The following is a 21,240-nucleotide window of genomic DNA, read 5'->3' as shown; positions in this document are numbered from 1 at the left end:
AATAGCAAAAACCATTGACAGGGTAAAACAAGGGTGTGATGTAGGCAAACCTTATCTCTACCCATGCGGATAGAGAGGTCGCTTCCAAAGAGACCCCGACTCCAAATTAGAAAACATAGAAACACACATGCATTTACCAGTAACTTGACATATAGTAATAAAGTGACATAGTAATACAAGCAATTTTTTTTTCTGATAAATCAGATTTTACTAAAATACTCTTATTTCTGATCTTTGGGTATGTTTTTAGTGTGATTAGTTTTCCCCTGGTTTATATTTCATACGTATATGTTGATATAGGTTTAATTTCGAAATCAAATGGGTTAAATTGTGTGGGTCCTTATATACTTGATTCATTCAAGATAACTTCTCATTCGTCGATTATGTCGTAGAACGAAGCCAAAACCGATGATGGATATTACAACTCTAATTAAGGTCTAGTAATTTCATATGCTTTTCTAATCCGACCTTTTGAAGTGTAAGTATTTGTTTGTTCCTGTCTGACCGATACGTAGAAGAGATTGAAAATTAGAAGCATCTTGAGTTTCAAACAAAATCTCAGATGGAGTTATCAACTCAAGGTATACGTTCTACTCAGTTTATGGATATAATGCTTGTATGGGATCATAATATTACATGCTGAACTTGAACTTTTAAATAGGAGGGGTCAAAAATATTAAACATTAATTAGGTTATTACACATAAAATAAACAAATATTTTTCACCAAATAAATATTATAAATCCTTAAAAACATAATTAGTTCCTTTAATTGGTTTGGTTTGAGCTATTAAACTAATATATTACCACTTCAAAGCTCTAAAAAATAATATTGGAAGTACATGGACTATATTTATCAAAAATAATACTGATCACAAAAACAGGGGCGGAAACCCTCCTCGCACCTTAAAAGTTTCGTCCATGATCATAATATTCCTGATGTAGCTTTGCTGTGTACGTTCATGGAGCCTCTTAGAGAGAATGGCTACATGACTAATACTTGTATGGGATCTTATGATGAAGTAAACGACAGAGAAGTGCCAGAATCATTTTGAAGTTGATCCATAATTTTATAATTGATTTTTCGTTCAGTGCACTGCATTTGTACCCATTTTGTGTTGGAAGTAATTTCAGACATCAAGTCACAAGTCGGTGAACTTGAGGGACCAATATTGACAAGTCAGTCATAGTGGTTATGTTTTCTAATTGTATTGTAATTATAATAGGTAATGTCTTGTCTAACAAGTTATGTTAGTCTATATAAACCAAGTCATGGTTAGACATTATAGAGTGTGGTGTGAGATGCAACCGAGTTAAGGTTTATCTAAGAGGCACACACGAGATGTAACCGAGTTAGGGTTCATCTAGATGTAACCGAGTTAGGGTTCATCAAAAGTCAAACCGAGTTAGGGTTTGATAGAGTTGTAATTACTTTTTTTGAGTTAGATTTTCTGATTAATATAAACGAGGGTTATTCGTTTAGTTGGTGTTTCATTATCGATACGGGACTTGAATTGGTATCAGAGCCAAGTTCAAGAAATCGATAAGGAGGTGACCGAAGACTCAAGACATCGATCAAAGTCGTGATTGATTAGGAGAGTTTGGTCAAGCCGTCATCGGCAATCAAGACGACGAGCTGAGTATTTGTGACCGGGAAATAGTGGTGTTCTTTTCTGTTTGGCGGTAGTGAAAGGAGAAACAAAAGCGTTCCGTCGATCTAGTTGTGTAGTAGGAGCATCGGTATGTGATTGGTATTGTTGTTTTTCCGGTTTCTTTGTTTTATGGTTCGATCATCTGTGTATTAGTATTGAAAAGAATTCTCAAAAAAAAAAAAAAAAAAAGAAAAGGTATTCAGTTGGAGGATTCATGTTGCACAGGTCACGAAAAAAACAAAGTGGTGACTTATTTTATTTACAAGGAATTTAAGGAAAATTCTAAGGTTTAAGTTTTATTCAGGTTGAACGAGTTAGGTTTTAACCAAATCTAGTGAAAGGAAGAACAAAAGCGTTCCGTCGATCTAGTTGTGTAGTAGGAGCATCGGTATGTGATTGGTATTGTTGTTTTTCCAGTTTCTTTGTTTTATGGTTCGATCATCTGTGTATTAGTATTGAAAAGAATTCTCAAAAAAAAAAAAAAAAAGAAAAGGTATTCAGTTGGAGGATTCATGTTGCACAGGTCACGAAAAAAACAAAGTGGTGACTTATTTTATTTACAAGGAATTTAAGGAAAATTCTAAGGTTTAAGTTTTATTCAGGTTGAACGAGTTAGGTTTTAACCAAGATTTGTTTATTTTGTGAGCAAGCGGGTTCGGTTCTGAAAAAAGGTTCGGGGCTGATTTGGCTGAGTAGTTGTTCCAATAGGCCGGAGCAAAGGGAGCTCGTTTTGATACGGGTTAAACGATTTATGTTGGCTAAGGTATTGATTAAAACGATGTGCTCGTGTTTTGATTCGGGAACTAAAGAAGATCAAGTAAGATTGTTGTTCGCTCGATTAGATGACCGAGATTGCAACCAAAGGAGTGGTTATGCGTTTTCATACGACCAAGTGAATGGTCGGGGACAAGGTAAAAAAGGTAGTCGAGTTCGGGAGAACCGAAGAACACATCTATAGATCAAGAAAAATTCCGGGGAGAACAAGGCTAAGATGGTTGTGAAAACCGAGAATGTCAAGTTCATGGGTCAAATCAAACAGGACAAAAGAGACATGCTCAGAGGTGAAGAGCCACCTATTTTGAGTCAGAAATTACGGATGATTGTTGGAAGTAATTTCAGACATCAAGTCACAGGTCGGTGAACTTGAGGGACCAATATTGACAAGTCGGTCATAGTGGTTATGTTTCATAATTGTATTGTAATTATAATAGGTAATGTCTTGTCTAACAAGTTATGTTAGTCTATATAAACCAAGTCATGGTTAGACATTATAGAGTGTGGTGTGAGATGCAACCGAGTTAGGGTTTATCTAAGAGGCACACACGAGATGTAACCGAGTTAGGGTTCGTCTAGATGTAACCGAGTTAGGGTTCATCAAAAGTCAAACCGAGTTAGGATTTGATAGAGTTGTAATCACTTTTTTGAGTTAGATTTTCTGATTAATATAAATGAAGGTTATTCGATTAGTTGGTGTTTGATTATTGATCCGGGACTTGATTTTGAAGTTTATGTTTTTGTGTGTTCCCGTTTGATTGATTAAGGTTTTAGAGGTGCACAAACCGGGTTTTGAGTCGAATTGGATCTTTTAAAACCGGTTTGGTTTATGTTAAAGAAAGTCAAAGTCGGTTTTGCTTCAAATTGGTTCGGTTTGTGAATTGTTTTTTTACGGAACATGTTTTTTAAGGGAAAAGAAGGGATCAGTTTAAAAACGGTATTTATCCGTTTTGTTTTTGATGAAGATGTCAGATCATATATCATATAGAATTGGGATCGGTTTCGGTATCTATTTATAAACCGGTTTGATGTGCCCCTCGAGAAGGGCCTAACAAAAGGGCAAGGGCAATCTACAGTGCACACCCAAACTATACTCCCTATTGGCCCACGTACGACCCCTACAAAAAATCATGTAAATCATACATTAAGGGATGTGTTATTCATACACCCTTTATAGGGTGTATATAGGATTTAAATGTGTGTTAAAAGGGTGTGTGAATAATCAAAAAGAGTATATGAATAACCATTGCCTACAAATTAATACATACTTACTTTCGTTCCGGATTTCATTTATAAAGTTTGTACGTATATATATTTAATTACAGAATCAAGTATGTAAAATCTAACCATACACACCACTACCTCCGTCCCTCTTTTTTCTAAACTTCTTTTTCTTAATATTCTTCATTATGTAAAAACGTTGTAAATAATGATAACATTTTATTATGGCTACACTTTTATAAAAACAAAAAATTAAACACATTCTATGTCTAAAATATTTGCTTCTTAAATTACAAAACTATTTTTTTTTTCACGGCACAATTTTATATAATGTTCGGTACATATTTTAGAAAACAATAAGCTTACAATTACATAACAAAATCGTGCTATGTGTTGTCAAACAATTTAAAACATGTTTAATTTTTGTATAACAAAATTTTAAAACATGATTAGAGACAGGTGTTAATATATATAAGTTTGATTGGTTTTATATTATCAACAATGTAAACGCCATTACTTTAATGACAAATTGACAACCTCCTTTTTATTCTTAAAACATTAGTAGTTGAATGGCAAAATATAACAAGATGAGCTATTCAGCTATAAGTGGTATAGGAGATTGTTTCATCAAAGTAAGTTGAGACTTGAGTATACAAAATATCATAAACAAAATTCGTAACTTTATTATGAGTACAATTGCTATCTTTTCAAAGTATAACCGAACTTATTACAACTTCACACATTACATATGAAACATTTTACCAAGCCATGTTGGAATTCTGCCAACAAATTTGTTTCCAGCAAGTTGAAGAATCTCTAAATACTTCAATTTCTTTAAAAAAATTGGTAATCTTCCAGAAAGCTTGTTGTTGCACATGTTCAATGATTGCAATGAAGATAAATATCCAAGGGTTCTTGGAATCCCACCTGAAAGATTGTTGTTATCAAAGCTTAAGAATGCCAAATTCTGGTACTTCTCCCAGCACTGATTAGGAATTGCACCTGACAGATGATTATCTGCAAGAATAAGAACCTCAAGCTCTTTTCCATCATAAGAACATATAAAATGATGTAGCACTCCCTCAAATGAATTATATGATATATCCAATACATTTAACAATGAACTATTTGAGAGTTCTGGTAACTGTCCAATAAACTTGTTATGACTCAAGTCGAGTACAGACAGTGTACTAGGGATGCCAAGCAATCTTCCTTGAATATGATTTTGTGACATATCTAGATAATCTAGATTGGGGAATGATCTGCAAAATGAAAGAGGTAAGGTTGATGATATCATTGTGTTACTCATCTCTTAACTCTTTTAAATCGCTCTGTAGTAGTAGCCACAATGGAAACTGAGGCCCTATATCCCAAGAATTTAGATATAGTTTCTCTAGCAGGAAATGGGGATGCCAGTTTGCTAGCCGCGGTCTGAGAATCAAGTTATTGCCTCTTCCGTCTAGGTATTTCAATTTGTTTAGATTGTAGAAGGGAGCATTTGTCACGACACCCGTCAACAAATTATTGGAAATGTCTAAAGATATCAAATTTGAAAGAAGCCCCAGACTATCAGGAAGGCTGCCATTTAGTTGGTTATATGAAAGACGTGACCCCTTCAGCGACGATAACCCTCCCACTGAGAATGGGATTTGACCAGAAATACGATTCCAACCAAGATCTAAGTACTTCAGTAAAGATAGTCTTCCTATGGAATTTGGAATTTCGCCAACAATACTATTGCCCTCAAGTACAAGATCTTGCAGATTTATCAGCTGTCCTAGTTGATCTGGTAGATGACTAGAAAGTCCCGACAACGGGATGAATAATAACTGCAAGCTAGGTGTGGTTCTTGGATAGTGGGTGTTCTAACCATATGACGAGACAAAAAGGGTTGTTCAAAAGCCTAGATGACATGAAGAAGCTAATAGTTAGAATGGGAAACGGAAACGGAATTCAAGTTGAAGGCAAAGGTGTGGTCAAAATACAGACGAACACGGGTAAACATAGAACCATAGAAGAGGTGCAGTTCGCACCAGATCTGAGTTACAACCTACTTAGTGTAGGGCAGTTGATGAGAGCTGGACACTCGATTTTGTTTGACGAGGGGGAGTGTACTATAACAAACAAACGTAGTGGTCAAGTAACATACAAAATTCCGATGGCCAACAACAACACATTCCACTTTGACATAACTCAAACATCAACGGTTCTTTCAACAATGCGAGACGAGTCATGGTTATGGCATCTACGATATGGGCATCTAAACGAGGTTAGCCTTAAAACGTTAAGTAGCAAAAGTCTTGTAAACGGTTTACCCATTATTACAGGTTGGAATACCACATGTGAAGGATGTGTTTTTGGGAAGCAAACCAGGAATTCGTTTCCTCATGAAGCATCAAGAACATCCCACAAACTACAGTTGATTCACACAGATGTAGCTGGACCGATGCCAACGCAATCCCTTGGAGGAAGTAAGTATTTTGTTTTTTCACAGACGATTTTAGTAGGATGACTTGGGTATACTTCCTTCATGAGAAATCTGAAATATTTGGCAAATTCAAAATATTAAAAGCCAAAACTGAAACTGAGACTGGTGTAAGGATCAAGGGAATTCGATCCGACAATGGTGAAGAATTCCGCTCCAAGGAATTCAAAGATTTTTGCCGAACTGAAGGCATACGTCATGATTTTACCGCTCCGTATACACCGGAACAGAATGGTGTGTCGGAGCAGAAGAATCGTACGGTGTATGAGATGGCGATGGGTATGTTACATTGGAAGGGTCTAAGTAAGCAATTCTGGGCAGAGGCAGTAGCTACTGCTGTTTATTTAAGAAACTTATCACCAACAAAAGTTGTTAGTGAGCAAACACCTTGTGAAGTGTACTATGAAAGAAGGCCTTTAGTTCATCATTTGAAAGTATTTGGATGCATTGCCTATGCATTAACACCAGCTCAACATCGAAGGAAACTTGATCCCAAATCAGTAAAGTGCATATTTGTCGGATATGCTCATACGTCCAAAGTTTATAGGTTGTAAAACCCGGCTGAAAGAACTATAATCACAAGTAGAGATGTTGTCTTCGAAGAAACTGCTAATTGGCATGCTGCCAATGAAGATAAACACATCTTACCTGCTGATTTATTTCAGAAAGATGAAGCAAACAAGGAACCCTTGATTGAAGCAGAAAGTGAAACGGAGGAAAGTGAAGAAACAAACACCCCAAGCCATTCCGAACCAAGAAGTAACCGAAATTCAGAACCAAGAAGAAGTAGCTGAAGAAAACAAGTTTCAGTCCGGTTGAGAGACTATGAAGTGGGTTCCACAAGTAGCACTTGTAATGAAGAGAACACGGAAACGAACACGTGCCAGTTAGCTCTCACCATGGTAGAACCTACAAGCTATAATGAAGCAGTTAAGTATAAGGAGTGGGTAAGTGCAATGTAAACTGAGTTGAGTGCACTTGAAAAGCATAAAACTTGGTCCCTAACAAAGTTGCCAAATAGCAAAAGAGCAATTGGGTTAAATGGGTTTATAAGATAAAACTAGGAGCCTATGGTAAGATTCAAAAGCACAAAGCACGATTAGTTGTTAAAGGTTATGCCCAAGAGTACGGGATAGACTATGAAGAAACATTTTCCCCTGTAGCTCGTTTTGAAACTATTCGAGTCATACTATCTCTTGCAGCACAAAAAGGGTGGAGTATGCATCAATTGGACGTAAAATCGGCATTCTTGAATGGACCGCTTCAAGAAGAAGTGTATGTGATCCAACCCCGGGGTTTGAAATCGAAGATCAAGAAGACAAAGTTTATAGGCTGCACAAAGCCTTGTACGGTCTGAAGCAGGCTCCACGTTCTTGGTATGAACGAATTGATAAATATCTACAAGGGCATGAGTACCATAGAACCAAAAGTGAGCCAATTGTGTATGTTAAGAGGACGGGTGAAGACCTTATAGTTGTGTGTATATATGTAGATGACATAATATATACAAGCTCATTCACAGTTCTTCTACAAGAATTTAAAGCTCTGATGGTGAAAGAATTTGAGATGCCCGATTTGGGAAACTCTCTTATTTTCTTGGTTTAGAAATAACACAAAGCAAAGAAGGTTTTCTCTTTTCTCAAAGAAAATATGCTACTGATTTGCTAAATAAGTTTGGAATGAAGAACTGCAATTTATTATTGACTCCTATGAATTGTGGAGAGAAGTTCAAAGCTGATGAAAGTGATGAAATTGCTGACGTTCGTGTGTTCAGAAGTCTAGTCGGTGGGCTGTTGTATCTTTCTCATACAAGATCGGAAATTGCATTTGCTGTAGGGTTAATTTCAAGATATATGCAGAAACCAACAGCTTGTCATCTAGGAGCGGCAAGAAGTATACTCAGGTATGTGGCTGGAACCGTTAGTTACGGGTTATGGTATGAAAAGGGCAAAACAGTCAAGTTGAAAGGCTATACAGATAGTGATTGGGCTACTTCGTTGGAAGATAGAAAAAGTGTATCAGCAAACATATTTTTTTGTGGGTCTGGAGCTATCTCATGGAGTTCTAAAAAACAACAAGTTGTGGCATTATCCTCAACAGAAGCAGAGTACGTAGCAGCCGGTGCTGCGGCATGTCAAGCTGTGTGGTTGAGGCAATTACTAGATGAACTGGGAATTAAACAAACAGAGCCAACAACCATTTTATGTGATAATCAATCAGCAATATTCCTCACAAAGAATGCAGCTCTACACAAAAGAAGCAAACATATTGATATTACATATCATTATATTAAAAGCTTGGTTGAAACTAATCAAATTATAGTGAAGTCGTGTTACACTGAAGAGCAAGTAGCAGATGCACTTGCTAAAGCGCTTGGAACCGAACAGTTTACTTATTTGAGAAAGCTAATGGGAGTGAAGGAACTTTGAATTAAGAGGGGGTGTTGAAGAGATAATTCAAAGTTTATATTTATCTATTAATATTAATGTTTTGTTGAGTCATGTTAGGATATCGAGTCTAGTCTTTATGTTTATTTTGAATTTGTTTTTTTTTTCATTATCTTGTTTATAGGAGGTTAAGATAATATTTGTGTTGGAGTAGGTTTGTGTTTTGTTCTCCTATATAAGGAGCTGTTTATTAATGAGAATGCATAGACTTTCGTGAAATCTTCTTGGTTGCTTTTGATATCTAACTCCAACAGCTTGTTGTCTGTGTTTTAAAAGATTAGAGTCGATGCATTTCTTCACTCTTTCCACACGTACGTCTTTTACTGAGCATACACCCACATCAATGATCAATCCCATAGACCATATACTAATAGTAGTGTAGTGAGCACATGTTGACTAAAACAAACACCCATGCATCATATCTTTCTAATTCTTCATTATCTTTCTTTAGTTTGATACATAATACATCTATCACAAATATAGATTCTGCTAAAAGAAAAAACATTTGTTTTCCAGGGACACTTTTTAAAATGTCAAATACACATTTTCTAAAAGCATCATGCTAACAATTTGGTAACAGTTTCATAACATGATTTGACCAAACAATTTAAAAATATATATGTTTAGTTTTTGTATAACAATTATTTAAAATATGATCCCAAATTTGTGTTGATATATAAGAGTTTGATTGGTTTTACAGTATCATTGTAAGAATACTGGAAACGAAATATATAAGTAACTATGCAAAAAAAAAATAAAAATAAAAAATAAAATATTAAACCGGAAACTTAGAACTACTATTGTTATTAAAAAATGTTGCACATCAATATAAACCGAGGAAAAAATATGAAACGAACAAAAATAAAAACAAAACGAGGGACTAGGAGGGGATGCGTGTAACTTTATTAGAAAGATCTAATCTAAGGCTGTAACTTTATTACGTATACAGTTGCAATATTTTCAACATAAAACTGAACATATTACAACATTTATCATCACTTATGAAACATGTTACCCAAGTACTCACGAATGACATCAAAGACCATATACTTCAATTTTCCCAATAAACCAAAATATGCAATTCTCCACCTGGTGCGAACTATCAAAGGAACCACCACAACCCAAAAGCCAGCAATGAATCCACACACCATGCTAATAATCAGTCCCCAATCTGCACTATGTGATCCATCCTTTTCTTCTTCACGAAGGGCATCTGGTACAGCAACTGCACAACTTTTAGGCAGTGGATCTCCACAAAGTTTGTTGCCAAAGAAGCTGGACTCGTTGAAAGTCTGCAGTTGTGTGCTTGTTGGTACTCTTCCTGTAAAACTATTGTAGGACACATTGAAGCTGCTCAAAAAGTTCAGGCTTGACAAGCTCATGGGAAGTTCGCCAGAAAACAGATTAAGAGACACATCAAATGATACAAGTGATTTCATATCCCCAATGTTCTTCGGGATATTCCCAGTCAATTGATTTCTTGATAAGTTCAGAGATTGTAATTGTTTGAGGGTAGTTAGCTCACTTGGGATGCGCTCGAAAAAATTGTTACTCGAAAGGTCGATAATCATCACAAGCCTGAGGTTACTACTATATATGTCTTCTCGTCCTTTTATCACTAATGAAGCACTGGTAAGAGTTTGTATACCACCAAAATATGGGAAATTAAATCCATCAATATAAACAGCTTCTTTCCTAGAGAGGATAGTGAAATTGTTAAAGCATCTTGGTATATCTCCAGATAGATTATTATGAGCAAGGTCCAAAATTTGAATACGAGTAAGATAACAAAGCTCAGAAGTTATATTTCCTTGAAAATTGTTTGAACGGAGGTTGAGGATTCTCAATGTTAAGAGCTCCGTCCCAAGCCATGTCGGAATTCTACCAACAAAATTATTTCTAGCAAGTTGAAGGACCCATAATTCTGTCAAGTTCTTTAATGAAGCTGGTAATCTTCCAGAAAGATTGTTGTTACCCATGTTCAATAATTGCAATGAAGATAAAGATCCCAGAGTTCTAGGAATACCACCTGACAAATTGTTGTTCTCCAATTTAAAAATATCAAACTGGGATACTTCTCCCAACATTGGTTAGGAATGGCACCTGATAATTGATTATGTGCAAGATTAAGAACCAACAAATGTTCTCCACCATAAGGACATATCAAAGGATGTAACAATCCCACAAAGGAATTATACGATAGATCGATGATATCTGTCAATGAACGATCTGAGATTTTAGGTAACTGTCCTCTAAACTTGTTATAACTCAAGTTGAGAAAAAGGAGTGTTATAGGGATAGCAAGCAACTTTCCTTGAATTTGGTTATGCGACATATCTAGAGCAAACAAATTTGGGAATAATCTCCAAAAGGAGAGAGGCATGGTTGTGGAAATCTTTGTGTTGCTTATCTCCAAATCAATTAACTCGCTCTGCTGTAGCAACCACAGTGGAAACTGAGGACCTATATCCCAAGAGTTTAAATGGAGGATCTCCAGCCGGAAATGGGGATCCCAATTTATTAGGCGTGGTCTGAGGATCAAGTCATTACCTGATCCATATAGTGATTTCAATCAACTTAAGTTCGTGAAGTGAGCATCTGTCACAACACCAGTCAAAAAATTATAAGAAAAATCAAAAACTGTCAAATTTGAAAGTAGACCGAGACTATCTGGAAGGCTGCCATTCAGTTGGTTATTTGAAACATGTAACTCCTCCAACAACGATAATCCTCCGATTGATAATGGAATTTGACCAGAAATAAGATTATTGGCAAGATCTAAATACTTCAAAAAAGATAGTCGTCCTATAGTATTTGGAATCGTGCCAACAATACTGTTACTTTCAAGTTGGAGGTATGCGAGATTTATCAATTGTCCAATTTGATCCGGTAGATGACCGGTAAGCCCTGAGTCGGTGATGGTTATTGATTCCAAGCTAGGTGATTTGCACCCGAAAACACTTTCAAGAAGAAATCTTAGACTGGTGTTATCAAAACTATTAAATGACATATCAATCTCTCTCAAATTACAAAGATTACCCAATGATTTAGGTATTGTCTTTGTAAGTTGATTATGTGACAGATCAACGGTAAGAAGAGAGGTCAAGTTGTGAAGGGAATCAAGAACCAAACCTGAAACACCACAATAACTAATATCTAACGAGATGAGATTATTAACAGAAAACCCTTTTTAATACAGATGAAGAATTCAAAAAATGGTTCCCAGACATATGAAGCAACTCGAGAGAGGTCATATTATGGAAGCCTTCACTATTACTAGGAATAAGTCTGAGGAAATCACACCAACTTAAATCTAATGAAACTAGACTAGTTATACTGAAAATCCACAATGGCACAAAGCTGTTATTGACCAAATAGTTTCTGGAAAGATCAAGCACGGAAAGGGTTGTGAGATTAAGACTAGCAACATGTGGATGTATATGCGTGAGTCGACAATAAGATAAGTGCAGTTCAACCAAAGAAGGAAGGGTGTTAATCGCCTGAAGCCAATCGAATGCTTTGCTAAGGTCTAGGCCACTCATATCTAGGTGATGCAAGAAACAAAGACCAGACAACCATTGCATACTCATAATGCTAGTTGATTCAAAACTATCATAAAAGCTTCCAAGACTGAGGGTGCGCAATTCCGTCAGATTCCCCAGATGAGGAGGGACTGTTCCACCAAATCCGGAACATGAGAGGTTAAGATAACTCAGGCTTCTAAGTGAACCTATAAATCTAGGAGTCTGCTTTCCTTCAAAATCATTGTTGCTCAAGTCTAAATGCTTTAGTTGTTTCAGATTCAACAGAGACGGGCTTAAATCTCCTCTTAATATCTTGTCACAAACATTATAGAATAAGCAATTACCTGGAAGATGAATCTTGTGAACATGACCTGTTATGTTATCACAAACAATGCCAGCCCATTTGCAACAATCGCTATTCTCCTCCTGGACCCAAGATGCAAGTCGACCGTCACTATCTGTGAGTCCATGCTTGAACTGAAGAAGTACTTGTCTTTCATCATCCATGCATAGCATAGCATTAGAATTTTCATTTGACAAACACAAATGAAATGATTGATGATGAAGGGAATAATAACAGTTACTCATGTCCGAAAAATCAGGGAAAGAGCTAGGATTAAATAGACTGTATCAATGGACTACACTAATCACTTTAATATTTTGAGACCGGCCATTGGGGACGTCCAATGGTGGCGTACACCAATAATACTTTATTTTGCTATTAATGTACTGTTTATAAATTAAGTATACCATATTAACTAATTATGTAATTCAGAAAGAACAAAAACCTTCGTTATCCAACTGATTTCCATTTACTTGCTACATTGCCAAACCAATGTCACCTACACCTTCGTATAAGATCATGAACATTTTTGATCCGGAGGTATAAAAGTTGAAGACGAACATCATATTAAGTCATGGTCACTATGATTTATTGACCGTAAGTTGAAAATCGAAGTCAGAAAACCTGCACAACATTAACCACAAAACATCAAAATTGTGGCCAAAACCGTGTCTCATCCATGTGCTCCTTCCTTCGGAGTGCAAACCATATATTTAAACTCCATGTCGGTATATGCTAAACTATTAAGGTATGTTCATGTGATTTTCATTTATATATGTTTATTTGTATTGAAGTTAATCTGTTCATTTTATTGATTACGTACGGGCTTACATGATGACCGAGTGTTTAAGTATAAACTCAATTATTTATGTTTCAAAATTAACTTTTATTGTTCCTTAACGATCAGATTGAAACTCTATAAAAATCAAGTAAGTAAACAGATGAAACAAAGTCTCCAACTCAACTTTCACGAGATGTTAAAGAATTACTGTTAAAAACTCAAAATCGAAGAAATTAAACAAATGTAATGCCAAGTCAAGTTCAAGAGAAAAGATAAGGACATAGAAATAAAGGTGTCAATTATGAGGATAGATTGGCAATATTCAATAAGAAGATACATATCTATTTTCATATATTATTCACTAGTAATGCAAGTCACACCTTTTAGCAATAAATAAACTTTATCTCAATTAGCAATAGTTGAAACCAACAAATATATCAAGACATGCCAAGTGACCGAGTCAAAGGCTATTGTTGACCCAAAATTTATACTAAACAAAATATTACCAACTTTATTTGTCTATTTCCAAAAGACAATTAACATACAACTAACCTATACTTTTGTCCTGGATGTAACTTGATCCATCAACGACTTGGTTAAGGGCCGGCAGCCATAGGTGAAAAATATATTGGTGAGGTAATACAGAAATGAATCCGATGAGAAAAACAAAGGCGTTTATGAAAATAAGAAGTGGAAAATGGTATCACTTTGGGCTGAACGTTTCTTTAAATACGATCAATTATCAACAATTAAACATCGACTAAGGATACGTTTGACTACTAGAGTTTTAGGTGGTCAGGCCTGTCATTGAATCATTTATGCCCAAAAAGTTCTTTTTTTAGCATTACCGTCATCATGATTTCAAAAAGTTGTCATTTCCATCTAATTCATTAACCCGGTTGGTTGTATTCTGTTAAGTTATAATAAAATTACCAAAATACTCTTAAATATAAAAAAAATAATAACGACAACAACAAGCGTACCCAGTAAATCCCACGAATAGCAAAAACCATTGACAGGGTAAAACAAGGGTGTGATGTAGGCAAACCTTATCTCTACCCATGCGGATAGAGAGGTCGCTTCCAAAGAGACCCCGACTCCAAATTAGAAAACATAGAAACACACATGCATGTACCAGTAACTTGACATATAGTAATAAAGTGACATAGTAATACAAGCAATTTTTTTTTTCTGATAAATCAGATTTTACTAAAATACTCTTATTTCTGATCTTTGGGTATGTTTTTAGTGTGATTAGTTTTCCCCTGGTTTATATTTCATACGTATATGTTGATATAGGTTTAATTTCGAAATCAAATGGGTTAAATTGTGTGGGTCCTTATATACTTGATTCATTCAAGATAACTTCTCATTCGTCGATTATGTCGTAGAACGAAGCCAAAACCGATGATGGATATTACAACTCTAATTAAGGTCTAGTAATTTCATATGCTTTTCTAATCCGACCTTTTGAAGTGTAAGTATTTGTTTGTTCCTGTCTGACCGATACGTAGAAGAGATTGAAAATTAGAAGCATCTTGAGTTTCAAACAAAATCTCAGATGGAGTTATCAACTCAAGGTATACGTTCTACTCAGTTTATGGATATAATGCTTGTATGGGATCATAATATTACATGCTGAACTTGAACTTTTAAATAGGAGGGGTCAAAAATATTAAACATTAATTAGGTTATTACACATAAAATAAACAAATATTTTTCACCAAATAAATATTATAAATCCTTAAAAACATAATTAGTTCCTTTAATTGGTTTGGTTTGAGCTATTAAACTAATATATTACCACTTCAAAGCTCTAAAAAATAATATTGGAAGTACATGGACTATATTTATCAAAAATAATACTGATCCCAAAAACAGGGGCGGAAACCCTCCTCGCACCTTAAAAGTTTCGTCCATGATCATAATATTCCTGATGTAGCTTTGCTGTGTACGTTCATGGAGCCTCTTAGAGAGAATGGCTACATGACTAATACTTGTATGGGATCTTATGATGAAGTAAACGACAGAGAAGTGCCAGAATCATTTTGAAGTTGATCCATAATTTTATAATTGATTTTTCGTTCAGTGCACTGCATTTATACCCATTTTGTGTTGGAAGTAATTTCAGACATCAAGTCGCAAGTCGGGTGAACTTGAGGGACCAATATTGACAAGTCAGTCATAGTGGTTATGTTTTCTAATTGTATTGTAATTATAATAGGTAATGTCTTGTCTAACAAGTTATGTTAGTCTATATAAACCAAGTCATGGTTAGACATTATAGAGTGTGGTGTGAGATGCAACCGAGTTAAGGTTTATCTAAGAGGCACACACGAGATGTAACCGAGTTAGGGTTCATCTAGATGTAACCGAGTTAGGGTTCATCAAAAGTCAAACCGAGTTAGGGTTTGATAGAGTTGTAATCACTTTTTTTGAGTTAGATTTTCTGATTAATATAAACGAGGGTTATTCGTTTAGTTGGTGTTTCATTATCGATACGGGACTTGAATTGGTATCAGAGCCAAGTTCAAGAAATCGATAAGGAGGTGACCGAAGACTCAAGACATCGATCAAAGTCGTGATTGATTAGGAGAGTTTGGTCAAGCCGTCATCGGCAATCAAGACGACGAGCTGAGTATTTGTGACCGGGAAATAGTGGTGTTCTTTTCTGTTTGGCGGTAGTGAAAGGAAGAACAAAAGCGTTCCGTCGATCTAGTTGTGTAGTAGGAGCATCGGTATGTGATTGGTATTGTTGTTTTTCCAGTTTCTTTGTTTTATGGTTCGATCATCTGTGTATTAGTATTGAAAAGAATTCTCAAAAAAAAAAAAAAAAAAAAAGAAAAGGTATTCAGGTGGAGGATTCATGTTGCACAGGTCACGAAAAAAACAAAGTGGTGACTTATTTTATTTACAAGGAATTTAAGGAAAATTCTAAGGTTTAAGTTTTATTCAGGTTGAACGAGTTAGGTTTTAACCAAGATTTGTTTATTTTGTGAGCAAGCGGGTTCGGTTCTGAAAAAAGGTTCGGGGCTGATTTGGCTGAGTAGTTGTTCCAATAGGCCGGAGCAAAGGGAGCTCGTTTTGATACGGGTTAAACGATTTATGTTGGCTAAGGTATTGATTAAAACGATGTGCTCGTGTTTTGATTCGGGAACTAAAGAAGATCAAGTAAGATTGTTGGTCGCTCGATTAGATGACCGAGATTGCAACCAAAGGAGTGGTTATGCGTTTTCATACGACCAAGTGAATGGTCGGGGACAAGGTAAAAAAGGTAGTCGAGTTCGGGAGAACCGAAGAACACATCTATGGATCAAGAAAAATTCCGGGGAGAACAAGGCTAAGATGGTTGTGAAAACCGAGAATGTCAAGTTCATGGGTCAAATCAAACAGGACAAAAGAGACATGCTCAGAGGTGAAGAGCCACCTATTTTGAGTCAGAAATTACGGATGATTGTTGGAAGTAATTTCAGACATCAAGTCACAGGTCGGTGAACTTGAGGGACCAATATTGACAAGTCGGTCATAGTGGTTATGTTTCCTAATTGTATTGTAATTATAATAGGTAATGTCTTGTCTAACAAGTTATGTTAGTCTATATAAACCAAGTCATGGTTAGACATTATAGAGTGTGGTGTGAGATGCAACAGAGTTAGGGTTTATCTAAGAGGCACACACGAGAAGTAACCGAGTTAGGGTTTGTCTAGATGTAACCGAGTTAGGGTTCATCAAAAGTCAAACCGAGTTAGGATTTGATAGAGTTGTAATCACTTTTTTGAGTTAGATTTTCTGATTAATATAAATGAAGGTTATTCGTTTAGTTGGTGTTTGATTATTGATCCGGGACTTGATTTTGAAGTTTATGTTTTTGTGTGTTCCCGTTTGATTGATTAAGGTTTTAAAGGTGCACAAACCGGGTTTTGAGTCGAATTGGATCTTTTAAAACCGGTTTGGTTTATGTTAAAGAAAGTCAAAGTCGGTTTTGCTTCAAATTGGTTCGGTTTGTGAATTGTTTTTTTACGGAACATGTTTTTTAGGGGAAAAGAAGGGATCAGTTTAAAAACGGTTTTTATCCGTTTTGTTTTTGATGAAGATGTCAGATCATATATCATATAGAATTGGGATCGGTTTTGGTATCTATTTATAAACCGGTTTGATGTGCCCCTCGAGAAGGGCCTAACAAAAGGGCAAGGGCAATCTACAGTGCACACCCAAACTATACTCCCTATTGGCCCACGTACGACCCCTACAAAAAATCATGTAAATCATACATTAAGGGATGTGTTATTCATACATCCTTTATAGGGTGTATATAGGATTTAAATGTGTGTTAAAAGGGTGTGTGAATAATCAAAAAGAGTATATGAATAACCATTGCCTACAAATTAATACATATTTACTTTCGTTCCGGATTTCATTTATAAAGTTTGTACGTATATATATTTAATTACAGAATCAAGTATGTAAAATCTAACCATACACACCACTACCTCCGTCCCTCTTTTTTCTACACTTCTTTTTCTTAATATTCTTCATTATGTAAAAACGTTGTAAATAATGATAACATTTTATTATGGCTACACTTTTATAAAAACAAAAAATTAAACACATTCTATGTCTAAAATATTTGCTTCTTAAATTACAAAACTATTTTTTTTTTCACGGCACAATTTTATATAATGTTCGGTACATATTTTAGAAAACAATAAGCTTACAATTACATAACAAAATCGTGCTATGTGTTGTCAAACAATTTAAAACATGTTTAATTTTTGTATAACAAAATTTTAAAACATGATTAGAGACAGGTGTTAATATATATAAGTTTGATTGGTTTTATATTATCAACAATGTAAACGCCATTACTTTAATGACAAATTGACAACCTCCTTTTTATTCTTAAAACATTAGTAGTTGAATGGCAAAATATAACAAGATGAGCTATTCAGCTATAAGTGGTATAGGAGATTGTTTCATCAAAGTAAGTTGAGACTTGAGTATACAAAATATCATAAACAAAATTCGTAACTTTATTATGAGTACAATTGCTATCTTTTCAAAGTATAACCGAACTTATTACAACTTCACACATTACATATGAAACATTTTACCAAGCCATGTTGGAATTCTGCCAACAAATTTGTTTCCAGCAAGTTGAAGAATCTCTAAATACTTCAATTTCTTTAAAAAAATTGGTAATCTTCCAGAAAGCTTGTTGTTGCACATGTTCAATGATTGCAATGAAGATAAATATCCAAGGGTTCTTGGAATCCCACCTGAAAGATTGTTGTTATCAAAGCTTAAGAATGCCAAATTCTGGTACTTCTCCCAGCACTGATTAGGAATTGCACCTGACAGATGATTATCTGCAAGAATAAGAACCTCAAGCTCTTTTCCATCATAAGAACATATAAAATGATGTAGCACTCCCTCAAATGAATCATATGATATATCCAATACATTTAACAATGAACTATTTGAGAGTTCTGGTAACTGTCCAATAAACTTGTTATGACTCAAGTCAAGTACAGACAGTGTACTAGGGATGCCAAGCAATCTTCCTTGAATATGATTTTGTGACATATCTAGATAATCTAGATTGGGGAATGATCTGCAAAATGAAAGAGGTAAGGTTGATGATATCATTGTGTTACTCATCTCTTAACTCTTTTAAATCGCTCTGTAGTAGTAGCCACAATGGAAACTGAGGCCCTATATCCCAAGAATTTAGATATAGTTTCTCTAGCAGGAAATGGGGATGCCAGTTTGCTAGCCGCGGTCTGAGAATCAAGTTATTGCCTCTTCCGTCTAGGTATTTCAATTTGTTTAGATTGTAGAAGGGAGCATTTGTCACGACACCCGTCAACAAATTATTGGAAATGTCTAAAGATATCAAATTTGAAAGAAGCCCCAGACTATCAGGAAGGCTGCCATTTAGTTGGTTATATGAAACACGTAACCCCTTCAGCGACGATAACTCTCCCACTGAGAATGGGATTTGACCAGAAATACGATTCCAACCAAGATCTAAGTACTTCAGTAAAGATAGTCTTCCTATGGAATTTGGAATTTCGCCAACAATACTATTGGCCTCAAGTACAAGATCTTGCAGATTTATCAGCTGTCCTAGTTGATCTGGTAGATGACTAGAAAGTCCCGACAACGGGATGAATAATAACTGCAAGCTAGGTGTTTTGCACTTAAATAAACTTTCAAGAAGAAATGTTAAACTAGTATTACTAAAGTTGTTTTCTGCCAAATAAGTATCTCTCAAATTACAAAGGTTACCTAGCGATTGAGGTATTGCCCTTGTGAGTTGATTAAATGACAGGTCAAGGCTATGAAGAGATGTGAGGTTGTGAAGGGAATCAAGAGCCAAACTGGAGACACCACAATCACCAATATCTAATGATATGAGATTACTACCAGATAGCCCTTTTAATACAAATGAAGAATTCATAAAACTGCTCCCACGCACATGAAGCAACTCGAGAGAGGTCATGTTATGGAAGCCTTCACTGTTACTAGGAATAGGTCCCCGAAATCGACACACACTTAAATCTAATGAAACTAGGCTAGTTATACTGAAAATCCACGATGGCACTAAACTGTTACTGAAATTGTTTGTAGAAAGATCAAGCGGATGTGAGGTTAAGACTAGCAACATGAGGATGTATATGCGTGAGTTTGCAATCAGACAAATGAAGTTCAATCAAAGAAGGAAGGGAGTTAATCACCTGAAACCAATCGCTTGCTTTGCTAAGGTCTAGGCCACTCATATCTAGATGATGCAAGAAACGAAGACCTGACAACCACTGCATACTCATCATGCTAAGTGGTTCATAAGAGACTCGAAGACTGAGGATGCGCAATTTAGACAGATTCCCCAGCTGAGGAGGGACTGTTCCACCAAAATCAAAATGTGAGAGGTTAAGGTATCTTAGGTTTGTAAGACTACCCATAAACATGGGAATTTGTTTTCCTCCAAAATCATTGTGGCTCAAGTCTAAATGCTTTAGTTGCTTCAGATTCAGTAGGGATGGGCTTAAATCTCCCTTTAGCTTTTGCTTCGAGCATTCTTCATATGTTCTCTCAACGTTGTAATCATATACATGACAATTAAGTTGAAGATGAATCTTGTGAACATGACCGGTTATATTATCACAAACAATTCCAGCCCATTTGCAACAATCACTACTCTCCTCCGGGACCCAAGATGCAAGTCGACCTGCATCGTCTACGAGTCCATGCTTGAACTGGAGAAGTGTTTGTCTTTCATCAGCCATGCATAGCATAGCAGTGGAATTTGTATTAGACAGACACAAATGAAATAAAGCCATAAAAGGAAGTAGACAAAAGTAGGAAGAAGAGAAATGAGAAAATGAAAAACCGGCACTCATAGTGAGTGATGATAATGAGAACAATAACAGTCACTTGTATTCTTAATTGATCACTGAAAAATCAAATAAAGAGCCAGCAATATATAGACCGTATCTCAATTGGCAGAAGTAAAACAGTCTGTGAACAAGTCAGTATTGAGCATTAACTGCCAGTGACCAAGTTAAAATAGTTAAAACAGTCCCAAATGTTATGTGGTTACAATCCTTTATCCTTCTTTGATATTTTTTAGAGATAGCAAAACTCATTTATACGCAAACTAGTCATTTATCATTCAGATCAAACAGTTAAAATGTCCAGCATAATATCTTAAAATAAATATAACCCTTTGTATTTAACATATTGATAATTATATAATTCATAAAAACATACATTCTCAAGCCAGTCAATCCAATAAGATCAATCTATTTTAACCTATATAAAGTTACACCTAATTATCCCTAAATCCAATTTGCATGTTATCTCTACCATTTACCAACCGAAAGGGATGTCCCCAAATCCATAATTTCACTAACTTCCTCATTTTATTATTTTATTACTTTTATATAATAATTTGTAGTAGTGTTTACAACCGGTGTCCAAGTAAAAGTCAAAAGCCCTTATTGAATAACAAAACT

The 21,240-nt window shown here is 35.5% G+C and overlaps 1 protein-coding gene and 1 pseudogene across 1 annotated transcript; one reads left to right on the top strand and one right to left on the bottom strand.

Annotated features, from left to right (window-relative positions):
- Positions 1-4,387: 4,387 nt before the first annotated feature.
- On the bottom strand, positions 4,388-4,942 carry LOC143567211 (receptor-like protein 18). The gene has a single exon (XM_077053676.1). It carries the CDS (start codon positions 4,940-4,942, stop codon positions 4,388-4,390), a length of 555 nt encoding a protein of 184 aa, XP_076909791.1.
- A 2,897-nt stretch (positions 4,943-7,839) lies between these two features.
- Positions 7,840-8,559, top strand: LOC143567209 (secreted RxLR effector protein 161 pseudogene; annotated as a pseudogene).
- Positions 8,560-21,240: the final 12,681 nt, after the last annotated feature.

This window comes from Bidens hawaiensis, unplaced genomic scaffold (genome assembly GCF_021521415.1).
Source record: "Bidens hawaiensis isolate Kalapana, Puna unplaced genomic scaffold, B.hawaiensis_p1.1 tig00023236_1, whole genome shotgun sequence".
Taxonomy (NCBI): domain Eukaryota; kingdom Viridiplantae; phylum Streptophyta; class Magnoliopsida; order Asterales; family Asteraceae; genus Bidens; species Bidens hawaiensis.
The sequence above is the reverse complement of the archived record's forward strand: the minus strand, read 5'-3'. Positions and strand labels throughout refer to the sequence as shown.